The 14,548-nt window shown below is 44.5% G+C and overlaps 1 protein-coding gene across 1 annotated transcript in view; it reads right to left on the reverse strand.

Moving 5' to 3' along the window:
- ATRN (attractin) overlaps positions 1 to 14,548 on the reverse strand; it is a 176,162-nt gene that overhangs the window by 21,004 nt on the left and 140,610 nt on the right. Inside the window, exon 26 of the mRNA XM_056855209.1 lies at positions 11,582 to 11,660. Within this exon, the coding sequence (XP_056711187.1) occupies positions 11,582 to 11,660 (79 nt within the window). The remainder of the gene's footprint in view (positions 1 to 11,581; positions 11,661 to 14,548) is intronic.

Consider the following 14,548-nt stretch of genomic DNA (forward strand, 5'->3'; position numbering starts at 1 on the left):
CAATAAAATAAAATAAAGCTTAACGGATACATTCTAATTCAGCAACTTTGCACAATAATCTTTTCAATTTCTAGGATCAGCAGTGTGTCCCATGGGTCATTGCAATAACATTTACAGCTATAGGAAAAGCCACCCAGCATAGGCAAATGTCTTCCACGTCTGAAGGGCATGACTGTGAATACAGAAATTTGGGGAGAATGGGTCTGAAAGTAATATGTATCAGGAGCAAGGGAGCAAGGACTCGCATCCCGTAGGAGAAAGCTTTCCAATATCCCCGGACTCATTCAGACTTCATCTGTCTTTCAACGAATGACTGCTTCGGAAACTCCACACTAGATCATTTTACCAAGGCCAAGCTGATGTCAAAAATTATGAAGACTTGGGGGGTGGGGGGAGGGAGACGCTTTTCAAGTCTCAACTAAGAAAAAACCAATTGATTCCCATACTTTTTTTCTTTATTTGCTTTATTCATAACTGGCCTTTCTTGCTGTGAAACAAGGAGGATCTGTGCCTTGGACCATCATCCAGTCCAAAAGCAGCATTTTTAATAAATCCCGTTGATTTCAATATTTATTTATTTAGGGAATTTGTGCACTGCTTCTTCAGACCTGCTTGAGGCAGACAGGAGACTTAATGAAGGAAAACTAAAGCACACTCTTAACTCTCTCTTTCCCTTGCCAAAATCAACACAATACAGATGAGCTTTACGTCAACTAGGACGTAACCATCATTTCATTCTTAGGGTTGGTTGCTGAGGATCCACTGAGCTAACAATGGTGATCTTATCTGGCAAACGACTCTGGGAAATTATACCCCCCTCCTCTCCACACATTTCTCTACCTTTAAGGAGACTCAAACTGGCTTACAATCCCCTTCCCTTCCTCTCCCCAAACACCTTGTGAGGTACGTGGGGCTGAGAGAGTTTGAATTGTGATGAGCCCAAGGTCACACAGCAGGCCTCATGTGGAAGAGCGGGGAGATCAAACCCAGTTTGCCAGATTAGAGTCCGCCGTTCATATGGAGGAGTGGGGAATCAAACTCGGTCCTCCAGATTTAGAGTCCACCGCTCTTAACCACTACACAATGCTGTTTCTCCAGGTTAATACTGGAGTCTGATCTGGAGAACCGGGTTTGATTTCCCACTCCTCCACATGAGTGGCAGAGGCTAATCTGGTGAACTGGATTAATTTCCCCACTCCTACACATGAAGCCTGGTGGGTGACCTTAGGCTAGTCACAGCTCTCTTAGAGCTCTCTCAGCCCCACCTACCTCACAGGGTGTCTGTTGTGGGGAGGGGAAAGGAAGGTGATTGTAACCTGGTCTGATTCTTCCTTAAGTGGTAGAGAAAGTCAGCATATAAAAACCAAGTCTTCTTCTTCTTCCCCTTCTTCCTTTTCAGCTCACCTTCTGAACCACACTTTGAACATACAAACAGGACAGGCATGAAGTCAGGGGCTGTTATCCCGGATACTCGACTGTGTGAACAAGCCAGGTACAACTGCTTCGCGCTAACACTCAAACACAGGAAATAATTTTAGCTTCCCACTCCTGCCCCCACCCCGTCCCCCATTCATTAACCAAGAGACACACTCAAAATATCACAGAGACATGAGGGCTGCGTCCTTTCAAAAATAATTGGGGATAGCATTTAGCTACCATTGCAAGCCGCCACGTCAGACGACGCATAAATAATTCTCCGACAGTATTTTCATCATAGCTGAAAATTAAGTTTCCAGTTCCCTGGGGTGGCAACTGCGTTAATGTTAGCTAATTAGGTTTGTAACCAACTTTGCGGGTAACTTCAAAACAAAATGCAAAAAAAAGGGAAAAGAAAGGAATTAAAACCCAAATGCTTCTCAACAGGAGCCTTCACACTTTAAATTATAACAAACATAGGAAGCAAAGCTATTGGGAAATCAGAGTCACGCAAAGTGACAAGACAAACATATCTTCATCAGCCACGGACTGAACATGTTCTTTCCTATAGCTGTGCCGCAAATGGGAAGAGCAGAAAGGCTTCGCTTCTTCGGGAATCGGAAGACGCTGCAGGTTGAAGGGGACTTCGCATTAAAAAGAGGCCTGCCGAAAACGAGTATCTGACAAGAATACGACTAACAAGGGCGCCCATCAGCTGTAAGCCACAGCCACTGTCGGTGTAATTAGAGAGAGATGCTTGTGATTTTCTAAAAGCACAAATTTCCTCCCTTCCACCACTATCTTTCCTCCAGAGAACGAGCCGTTCCTTTAGCGAGGACCAAGTCACAAGCTTGCTCTGCAACTCCTCTTGGGCACAGATGCCCGAACAGCAGCCCATGAACCAATTCCATCTGCAGCAATCCCATTGTCCTCTCTCGCCGCAGGGACCGAGAGGAGTGATGGTGTGGATACCAACACAGAAAGACCTAAGCCACTCTCAATGGAAACTACATTGGGGAGGGGTCATGGCTCAGTGGTAGAGAATTCTGCTTGAGAATGTGCCTATATTGTCCACTAGATCAGAGGTGTCAAACTCAATTGCTGTGAGGGCTGGCCACAACATAAAATCTTCTTGGTTGGGCCGGGCCATGCCTTGCCAGCCCAGCCGAGAGCGGGGGAATGGCTGCCTCAACTGGCTCGCGGGCCAGATAAAAGCTCTCAAGGGGCCAGATTCGGCTCGTGGGCCTTATGTTTGATGCCCCTGCTCTAGGCTGATCCTGCATTGAGCAGGGGGTTGGACTACCTGGCCTGTATGGTCCCTTCCAACTCTATGATTCTGTGGCCTGTACTTAAGCCCCAAGATGGGCAAGCCAACTGAAAAACAAGCGAATAAAACTCTCTTGTTTTCTGGAGGGCACACAGACATCTTCCTGAAATCGAGCAGGCTGAAGAATTCTCCCGCCAACAAGTAAAAGGACTACTTTCCATAGAATCTAATGCCAGACCCCACAATAATGCTGCTTGTCGAAACCCAACCGCCAAATGTCAGCTCTGCTCTGCAACGATGTCCACAGCCACTGCAACCCTAGTCCTCTCTCTCTCCAGTATCACCAGCATCAAGTGGAAGCTGACAATTTCCCCAAACAGCAATGGATTTCCCCCAAAATGCTTATGCTTCCAGCAACTAACATTTTCAGAATGGTTACATAGACCATGCCGGATGCCCAGTGGGCCATCTAGTGCAGCATCCCCACTCCATCAGCAGCCAACCAGATACTCATAGAAGACCTATAAGCAGCTCATGGAGGCCAAAGCGTCTCCATTCTGCCCTGGAGCAACCAGCATTCAAAGATATACCGTCATAAGAACATAAGAAAGGCCATGCTGGATCAGACCCAGGCCCATCAAGTCCAGCAGTCTGTTCACACAGTGGCCAACCAGGTGCCTCCAGGAAGCCCACAAACAAGACGACTGCAGCATTATAGCAGCAATAAAGATGAATGTATTACCAAGATTGACTTTTCTTTTTCAAATGCTTCCAATACAAATAGAAGAAAAATTATTGGCTGAATGGCAAAGGCAAATCAACAAATTGGTTTGGGCTGGTAAAAAACCAAGAATTAACTTCAAAGTGATGCAAGATGAGAAAAAGAGAGGAGGTCTGGAATTACCAAATATCAAGCTCTATCATCAAGCGGCGGGATTATCCTGGACCACGGACTTGATAAGAGACCTGAATCAAAAGATGCTAAAGATAGAAAAGGGTGCGTGGGAGCATGGCTTCCACTACTATTTATGGAAAGCAAAAAAATCTGAGATTTTTTCACAAAAACACATCATTAAAGACGGATTGATGAAGACTTGGATCAGTAACAAAAATAGATTTGAGTCCTCCACCATCGTTAATCATGTCTCCTACTGAAACGTATTTAAACAAAGGAGAGAGAAAACGCTCTGACTTCATATCAGGACATGTTAAATGAACAACAAGAAATAAAATCATGGGATGAAATGAAAAGGACTAAAAAAGTAGACTGACTAATCTACAATCAAATGATCATGAAGCTACGATAGGATTGCTATCAATGGACTGAACTGAAAAAAAAAACACGGAATTTGAAAACTTAGTAAAGAGACTGAACACATCTTAGGAAAAATTTATAAATTACTGCTTAAATTTGAAACGGAACAAGAGCAAGTTAAAACATGCATGATTAAATGGATGGAGAATTTTAAGGAGATAATGCAGCAATGGGAAAGACTATGGACTAGGACAATTAAATTCACTGCTAGTAATAATGTTCAAGAAAACCGGTATAAACAATTTTTTAGATGTTATATCACACCAATGGATATTAAAAAGATAGACAAAACATATGACTGTCGTTGTTGGAAATGCAAAGATAAAGATGGAACTTATTTTCATATGTGGTGTAAATTTCCAATGAATCCGGAGGCTATGTTATTGGGGTTGGCACCAGAGAATCTGGATAATAATAACTGTGAACTTTTTGGATATTTTACGACTGCAGCAAGGATTGTTTTGGCAGCATCATGGAAATAAGAGACTGTTCCGGACTTAGATAAATGGCATCAGAAAATGGAAGAATATGCAGTGATGGCCAGATTAACTAACATCATGAGAGGAAGAATAATTGAAGATTCAATGCAGAAATGGGAATGTTATTTTGAATATGTTAAATGGAAATTATAACGAGATCCAGTTTAATAGCAATAGAAAATGATAGTTTTATATCTTGAATGAGTAGTATATATAGATAATCTTTCTTTGAGTATAATTTAAAATTATGATTAGTAATGTTTAAGCAAATACTTTAATACTAGAATAATGTTTATGTCAACTGTTAACCTGAAGTGAGCTCATATTGTATGAATGGGAGTGCTTGTATATGTTTGTTTGTTTTATTTCTGAAATCTTAATATCTTTTAAAAAAAAAAAAAGACGACTGCAGCAATGTCCTGCCTGTGTTTCACAGTCCCTCATAAAATAGGCATGCTCCTCTGATCCTGGAAAGAATAGGTATGCATCATGACTAGTATCTATTTTTATTAGTAGCCATGGATACCCCTCTCCCCCATGAACATGTCCACTCCCCTCTTAAAGCCTTCCAAGTTGGCAGCCATCACCACATCCTGGGGCAGGGAGTTCCACAATTTAACTATGTGTGGTGTGAAGAAATACTTCCTTTTATCAGTTTTGAATCTCTCACCAGCTTCAGCAGATGACCCCGCTTTCTAGCATTATGAGAGAGGGAGAAAAGCTTCTCCCTGTCCACTCTCTCCATATCATGCATAATTTTATAGACCTCTATCATCTCCCCTTAACCGCCTTCTTTCCAAGCTAAACAGCCCTAAGTGTTTTAACCGCTCCTCATAGGGTAGTTGCTCTAGCCCCCTGATCATTTTGGTTGCTCTTTTCCGCACCTTCTCAAGCTCTGCAATAACCTTTTTTAGGTGTAGTACCATCTCCAAATGTAGAGAAATTCAGGGGGATGGGAGCGTGATCAACAATCCTCTGACAGTGAGCTATATAATGTCGATTGTGTCTTGTGTGACGTACTTACTTCTGTCTGTTCTCAATCCACTGCCTATCAAATTCACTTGGTGTCCCCAATTTCTAGTATTTTGGGAAGGAAGGAAGCATTCTCTCTACCCTCTCGCTACAATCCACACATAATTTTCGGAACCTCTCTCATGTCCTTCCCCAACTTGTTTTTCTAAAGTGAAAACCCTCATATTTTGGAGGACAGACCCCCCCCCGTTGCGTTAAGACCATTCCAAAATGGACAATTATCCAGTTAAAAGCACAAATGCCCACCCCTCCCTCTTCACAGCCCTAGATATCAGCCTCAGAACTTGATAGCAGAGATCCCGGTGGAATGCTAAAAAGGGAAGGCATAGTGAAAGGGACCAAGGATACGTAGTAAGATTTGGTGGTAGACAGATGCACTCTTTATGACCCCATTGTGGTTTTATTTCAAGCATTATTCTCTACCACTGCCTTCGTGCTTCCTATCACTTTCCAAAAAGTCAGGTAATAAAAGGAGCAATTTTATCTGTCTTTTGTATCGTTCGGAGCCTCCAACAAGCATTCTTTCTTGTTTCCATTTCCTGTGCTAGCAAATACAGAGCCTAAAAGCCATTTTGTTACGGTGCTTGAAGGAGGGAGAAAAAAGGTACAAAATTTACGAACCACTCACTCCCCCCTTTCCCTAGATCTGTGTCGCTGCCTTGCCGGCTTCCCTCAGATGTTACATCTGACAATACAGAGAGGTGAACCTCCGTTTGACCCTTTGCAATATTCTGCTTTCATTCAGATGAAAATTCATGCTTCCCATATTCCCCACATCTTCTGGAAGAAGAGTCAATCACCATTATTTAGGCCGACATTTGGTTGGACAGGTGAAGCAGGGAGCTAGCTCCATAAGGTAGACTAGATGTTGCTGGCGTTTGTTTTGGAAATTAATGTTTGCTTTTCTAGCAGCTTCAAGTTGGGGTGAATGTATGTGTGCTTGTGTATGTGAAGCAAGTTTTTGGTTAACAGGCACTCCTGGATTATAACATTTTTTCCTAGGGAGGTGGTGGGCTAGATGGCCATCTGTCAGCAATGCTGATTCTGTGACCTTAAGCAGATCATGAGAGGGAGGGCAGGAAGGGTTGCATCAAGTTCTTGGCTCTCAGGGCCCTTTCTTGCATGGCCTGGGTAATGCTGATCGCCACTTTAGGGTCAGGAGGCAATTTTCCTCCAGGCCAGATTGGCCAGGGATCCTGGACGGGGGTTTGTTTTTTTGTTTGGCCATCTTCTGGGCATGGAGTAGGGGTCACTGGGGGTGTGGGAGGGAGATAGTTGTGAATTTCCTGCGTTCTGCAGGGGTTAGAACATATGAACATAAGAAAAGCCATGCTGGATCAGACCAAGGCCCATAAAGTCCAGCAGTCTGTTCACACAGTGGCCAACCAGGTGCCTCTAGGAAAACCCCAAACAAGACAATGACCATGACTAGTATCATGACTAGTAGCCATTTTAACTAGTAGCCATGGATAGCCCTCTCCTCCATGAACATGTTCACTCTCCTCTTAAAGCCCTCCAAGCTGGCAGCCATCACCACATCCTGGGGCAGGGAGCTCCACAGCTGAACTATGCGTTGTGTGAATACTTCCTTTTATCTGTTTTGAATCTCTCACCCTCCAGCTTCAGCAGATGACCCCGCGTTCTAGTATTATGAGAGAAGGAGATGGACTAGATGACCTTGGTAGTCCCTTTTAACTCTAAGATTCCATGATACCCATAAGAAAAGCCTTCACTATGCTGGGCAGACAGCAAATCTTAAAAGTCCACATGAAGGAAACTGTGTTCTATTGGCCAGAAGACATATTTCAAACACCCAGGACTGCATCCAGCAGACCATGAAAACTAACACCTGGCCCTGATTAATTATGGCTTTACAACGACAGCCCCATTCTTTAAATCTGTATTTCTTGGGCTGCATGAAATCATGCATTCTTCTCCCCTCACTGAATATTTGTGTTATGCAGCTCTTCGGCACCCCAAGGCTACGAAAACCCTACTGCTTGTTCAGCCTGGACAAGCAAGCCAGCATGGTGTAGTGGTTAGGAGAGATGGTTTGGAGCAGTGGACTCTAATCTAGAGAACTGGGTTTCTTTCCCCACTCCTACAAATGAAGCCAGCTGGGTGACCTTGGGCTAGTCACAGCTCTCTTAGAGCTCTCTCAGCCACACCTACCTCACAGAGTGTGTGTTGTGGGGAGGGGAAGGGAAAGAGATTTGATTCTCCCTTAAGTGGCAGAGAAAGTCAGCATATAAAAACCAACTCTTCTTCTTTTCTACCTCTTAGCATTCCAACCCTGTGTACTATCTCCCCCTCCCCATTCTGAGGGCACAAGTAAGCTTCTCTCATGCCTTTTCTTCCTTGGCACCAGTCCCAAATAAATAGGGTTGCCAACTTCCAGGTACTGGCTGGAGATCTCCTGCTATTACGACTGATCTCCAACTGATAGAGATGAGTTCACCGTGAGAAATGGCCGCTTTGGCCATTGTACTCTATGGCATTGAAGTCCCTCCCCTCCCCAAATCCCGCCCTCCTTAGGCTCTGCCCAAAAAAATCTCCAGGCATTTCCCAACCTGGAGCTGGCAACCGTACAAATAAAGGACCTTTCAGGTGAGAATGGAAACTGGCTTGCCTCAGTTCTATACCCCATAACATTTGCATTCAATTTGGGGAGCTCAGAGGAGTCTGTTAGAATTGTACAGGTCTGTATTGCTTGGATGGCAGAGGAAAGTGTTTATTACCACATTTCGAAAGAAACTCTGGTAAAGAATACAGCTTTGAAAACCCATGAGGATCCAATCTCCCCCACATGCCCCATCCTGGACAGAGGATCCCGAGAGAGAAGCAACAGTCTGGATCTTTCAGCCCCAGGTGTGTTTGTAAATGCTTTCCCAAGTGCGTGTGTGAAAGCACACACACTTGGAAAAGCATTTACATGGAAGAACCCAGCAGTACCCTCTTTAGAAGAACAGCTGATTAAGCCGCTAGAATTAGCAGAGGTGGCAAAACTAACTGCGTTAATTAGGGGAAAGAATCTAAACAAATTCATCAAAAACTGGAATCCCCTGATGGACTTCATACATAAATCAGAAAAAAAATGACTTGATGATATGTGGATCTGAAGATTAAAATAATAAGAAGAATTTAAGAATAATAGAGGAAAGTAGACAATCTATGATGACAATAAAGACAATATGATATAAAAATAACTAGACAGCTAGCAATAATTTTGTCGAAGGCTTTCACGGTCAGAGTTCATTGGTTCTTGTAGGTTATCCAGGCTGTGTAACCGTGGTCTTGGTATTTTCTTTCCTGACGTTTCGCCAGCAGCTGTGGCAGGCATCGTCAGAGGAGTAACACTGCAGGACAGTGTCTCTCAGTGTCAAGTGTGTAGGAAGAGTAATATATAGTCAGAAAGGGGTTGGGTTGAGCTGAATCATTGACCTGCAAAAAGTATCAAATTATCAAACTTACAGGACAATGATTAGCACATTACCTTTGAAACTTTTTGCAGGACTATGATTCAGCTCAACCCAACCCCTTTCTGACTATATATTACTCTTCCTACACACTTGACACTGAGAGACACTGTCCTTCAGTGTTACTCCTCTGAAGATGCCTGCCACAGCTGCTGGCGAAACGTCAGGAAAGAAAATACCAAGACCACGGTTACACAGCCCGGATAACCTACAAGAACCAAAGCAATAATTTTGTTATTATAGATACATCCTTTACAATTGAAAGCAGAAGTCTTACGTATATGTGTTTGTGTGTGTGTGTGAGTATATAGTTTGTTTTCTTTGTTTTTTGATGTATGTCTATGTATTGAAATAAAAATTCTAATGTCAGATCTGAAAAAAAAGGAAAAGCATGTACAAATACACCTATTCGCACAGGAAAATGGACAAATCCACAGATTCAGGGTAAGCATATCAAGGGACTCTTAAGCTTGGTTTACACGTGTGCAAGGATGAGATGATAAAGCGCTGAAGTGGTACAACGGATTCCAGTTTTGAATGCTCTCGTATAAAACCTGCAAAAAATGAAAATCAGCACAGAAGGAAGAAATGGTTCTTACCCCCCCCCCCCTTCATTTGTGGCTCTGGTTCTGTTTGTAGGGTTTTTTTTAACAAAGGAGGGGAATCTCAAAATATAATGCTCCACCTTTGGCCTTATATGGTACAGTCCACTCCACCGCCTTGTTCTCGTGCATGCGTATCTTGGGTCTTAGAAAAGCGCTGTTTGCATGAGGGTTCGGCTCCATATAAACGTTTGCCATATTAAAGGGCTATTTGTTAGAAATCTGACAAGCTGTCCGCAACTTGAAATGGAAGCGTATAAACCGAGCGTAACCGACCTAACTGCACTAGCGCCAAGAAACCAGCCGATCCTCTCTCTGACTTTAAAAAACTTACGCCCAGAGGGCAACTTCACACCACTGACATTTCCCATTTAAGCCGTCATTAAATGCTTCAACTTGGCTCCGGGCATAACACGGCATTTCTCAGCCTCCATCCATCCAACACAAAGCCTGATTAACATTTCATTTTAATTTTTTCTTTAAAAAAAAAATGAACCTCAACAGGAAGCCTTCCCTTCAATTTTAATTTTTTTGCACTCTCATCAAGACGACGGGGAGAAGAAAAACAACGGCCGTTCCTGCCAAGCTCTGGTTCCCGCTGGTGGAACAGTTAAAATAATCAAAAACTAATCGTTCTGTTTACCAGCCTATAGTTATTTATGTGGATTTAGATCCTGTCCTCGACGGTTGGAGGGAGCCGAGCAAGCATCCCAAGTTCTACTTATTTGCTCCTTTGACTGCGGAAGAAATGAAGCAGGCGGCCCACCCACTCCATTTTCCCTGGGATGGCGAATGCCACCAAAGCAAACAAAGGGTAAGGCTCTTGATTTTGGGAGACTCTCCCACCCTCTGCCTGCCCCCTGCTGCCCTTGAGAGATCCATAGAATCATAGAGTTGGAAGGTACCACTAGGGTCATCTAGTCCAACCCCCTGCACAATGCAGGAAATTCACAACTACCCCCCCCCCCCACACACACACACACACATCTTCTTGGCCTTTAAGCCATCACTAGCACATCCTGACCTAGATGGCCCAGGCTATCCCTATCTCCTAACATGGCAGAAGTTCAGAACCTCTGAACATCTCTTGCCTTGACAACCAAATGGGGTCGCCAACATGCAAAATTAATGGGCCCCAGTGGGCCAGGACCGGACTCCAGCTTTCTGACTCTGACCTAGTTTCCCCAAGGAAAAGTCAGCCCACCCCTTTAACAGCACAGACACACCATCATGGTCTTCATTCCAAGATCCCTTATCTTGGATTCTGATCCTTCTCTGCCGTTCAGAGGGGTTTATCCCTGATCTTAGAACCGAAAGATACCCACTGCAGGCTTTGCTGATTTAAGCTGTGTCACGGAAAGGGAAGAGTTAAAAACGTCCTAAAGAGAAGCAACGGGTCAGAATGACTGAAGGAACTAGAGCTCAAGGGGTGTGTGTTTGTGCACGTGCAGAATGCTTCAAAGATGGAATTAGTTATGGCAGGGTAGCCATGTTGATCTACAGTAGAAGAGCTACATTCAAGTCCAAGAGCACCTCAGAGAAGAGACCAACAAGATTTTCAGGGTATGAGCTTTACAGAGTTAAAATATCTGACGAAGAGAGCTTTGATTCTCAAAAGCTTAGACCCCAAAAATCTTGTTGGTCTCTAAGGTGCTCCTGGTCTTGAATCTAGCTCTAAGATGGGAGTGATTCCTCGCTATCAAGTATTTTTCTTATACAAGGGTTCAACCAATTTTAGTTTGGCTTATTATTCCCCACAATGGAGAACCTGGGCTGCTCGCCAGAAAAGAAAGGGCACTAGATTTGTTAACACTGCAATGCTTATATTTTGATTTACTCTGATAATACAGATAAGAATCCTGGACATGACCCCTCACAAAACACAAACCAGCTCAGGTGCACACTCAGCGACTCCTGCCGGACCACCTGCAAGAAACTGACAATGCAGTTTACAGGTCACGGCAGAAGCGAGCGGTTCCGTCGTTGCAACCCACCTCTCTCCGCCGCGACGCCCAGCAGCTCTGCTTAATCTTCCAAACCACGGCGGCCACGAGGAGCAGAGACAAGAAACAGCTGAAAGGTGAGAGAGAGGGACAGAGAAAAAATGAGCACCACAATTAATTATCCCTTCTTTGCGAACTGGGAACACGTAAAATTGGACCAACTAAAATAGCATTGTCGTTCGTGAACTTCCTGTCAACAGATGCTAACAATACTTAAAGCACTTGGCAACATTAAGATTCATGTCACCATCTTCTAAGGTGGTGCAGTGTTGGCATGGGAAATGTGGGACAAGCGAGAACTTGCCGCCGCTCAGAAGGGAGAACAACAGTCAATATGGGACGCCATCAACCACCTTTCACACTTCAGGATGCCAACGCCGGTTCTCCAAGTTATCGTTTGGCAGAGAAGACAAAACCGGAAAAAGTCTCACGCAGCTGAGGAATCTGAACCATCGGGTGAAAAAATATGCAAAGGGAGTTTTCGATCAGAAATGCTTGTTTCTGTTTCTTTTTAAACCTCAGGTGTAAACTCTTTTTTATATATATATAAGACCAGCTGAATTGGAAAATGAACCCTTCTTGTATGGGTTGATTCGCCCACAGAGATTTATGCAACCCCTCGGTCTCCAAAGCACTGCACAAATTCTAGTCAAATACTATCATTAATCCTCATAAAAACCTAAGCGAGAGAGGTCACCGTAATCCCATGTTTCAGACGGGAAAGTGAGGCCGAACAAATAGGAATAGGCTGGGAGTCTGAACCCAAATTTAATCCAGCATCCTTCCCATGGGATAGCACCAGCTCACCCATTTCAGTTGCATCCTGCAAAACTACACAACTTATTTTCTACATCTGCAAACCCCTCATATGACAGTATGTCTGTCCAGAGCCTCCTTAATTTACTATTTTTTCTCTTCTTTGTTAACTATGCAGCATGACAAACCACTACACACCGCAGACCAGTAGTATAGAAATTCGTTGTAGTAGTAGAAGAAGAGGAAGAGGAAGAGTTGGTTTTTATATGCCAACTTTCTCCACTACTTAAGGAAAAACCAAACTGGCTTACAATCACCTTCCCTTCCCCTCCCCACAAAAGACACCCTGTGAGATAGCTGGGACTGAGAGAGTGTGACTAGCCCAAGATCACCCAGCTGGCTTCATGTGGAGGAGTGGGGAAACAAATCCAGTTCACCAGATTAGCCTCCGCCGCTCATGTGGAGGAGTGGGGAATCAAACCCGGTTCTCCAGATCAGAGTCCACCGCTCCAAAGTCCACTACTCATAATCACTACACCATGGAGATCAAGACAGGGAACAGTTCATCTAGTAAAACAGCACCCAATGATCCTATCGAGGTTGACTTAATCAACTCTTGCAAAGATCTTCCAGCTAATGAGCCAAAGTTCATTTCCCAGTCCTGGAGAAGACGTCCACAAGAGCAGCGCTGAAGAGGAAAAATTACCAGCATTTCTGGAAGCGAGGGGAAGCCCACAGAATGGGGGGGGGTATGGTGGGTCCGAGGACATACATACATAATGGGGGCCAAAGGACCTGCTTTCATACCCAAAAATGTGTCCCAAGGTGGTATGAGGTGTTCTGGCAGGAAAGCCAGAAAACAAAGAAACGATTGCTTTTCCTGAGTTTTGACAAAAGGGCAGGAGAGGCACCAAGAATCATAGAATCATAGAGCTGGAAGGGACCACCAGGGTCATTCAGTCCAACCCCCTACACAATGCAGGAAATTTACAGCAACCTCCTTCCCCCACCCCCAGTGACCCCTACTCCATGCCAAGGAGATGGCCAAGATGCCCTCCCTCTCACAATCTGCCTAAGGTCATAGAATCAGCATGGCTGACAGATGGTCATCTAGCCTCTGCTTAAAGACCTCCAGGGAAGGAGAGCTCACCACCTCCTGAGGAAGCCTGTTCCACTGAGGAACCGCTCTAACTGTCAGAAAGTTCTTTCAAATGTCTAGACGGAAACACTTTTGATTTAATTTAACCCGTTGGTTCTGGTCCGACTTTCTGGGGCACAGAAAACAACTCGGCACCCTCCTCTCTATGACAGCCCTTCAAGTACTTGAAGATGGTTATCATATCCCCTCTCAGTCTTCTCCTCTTCAGGCTATTCTACAGGCCAGCATTTTAAATCACAGCAACACACCTTTAAAATTCCACATCAAAACCTAGAAATTAAACACATACAAAATATTTACATGCCGAAAACACCACAGATGTTTTCAATAACTGTTCTCCCCTTGGCCAAGATTCACTAAGGTCAGAGCACGGAGCCTGCGAAGGGTGAACCAGTGCGGGTTGCAGTTAAGAGTGTCGTAGTAGTATATGGCAGACCCAAGTTCGAATCCCCACTCGTGCCAGTGAAGCTTGCTGGGTGCCCCTGGGCCAGACCTGCTCTCTCAGCCTGGCCTACCTCACAGGGTTGTTGCGAGGATAAAACGGAGAAGAGGAGAATGATGTAAGCCACTTTCTCCCACTGGGGAGAAAGGCAGGGTATAAATAAAATCACATGAATAAATTTAGGGTATTTACTAGACTGTTGATGCTCCTCTACAGTAAACTCTTCTCTCCTCACTTGGCATGCATCTCTTTGTTCCCAATACTGAGAGAACCAGGGAATAGGCACAACACCCAGGACCCAATTTTTCCACATTACACACCCCCTTTGGGAAGAGACATAGCCAGTTCTTAAAGTATGGCCACAGGGGGGCAGCACACTCCTGCAAGTGCTGAAAGACCTATTAAGGAGGAGGTCTTTTCGCCCCATCTCCTTTGTAATGGGAAGGGTATCTCAGACAGGGGAGTCAAACATAAAGCCCACAGGCCAGATCTGGCCCCTTGAGAGCTCATATCCAGCCTGCGAGCCAGCCAAGGCAGCCACCTCCCGTCCCCCCCCCCAAAAAAAATCTGGGCTGGTGAGGCATGGCCGAGCCTGACCAAG

This window comes from Euleptes europaea, chromosome 9 (genome assembly GCF_029931775.1).
Source record: "Euleptes europaea isolate rEulEur1 chromosome 9, rEulEur1.hap1, whole genome shotgun sequence".
NCBI lineage: Eukaryota > Metazoa > Chordata > Lepidosauria > Squamata > Sphaerodactylidae > Euleptes > Euleptes europaea.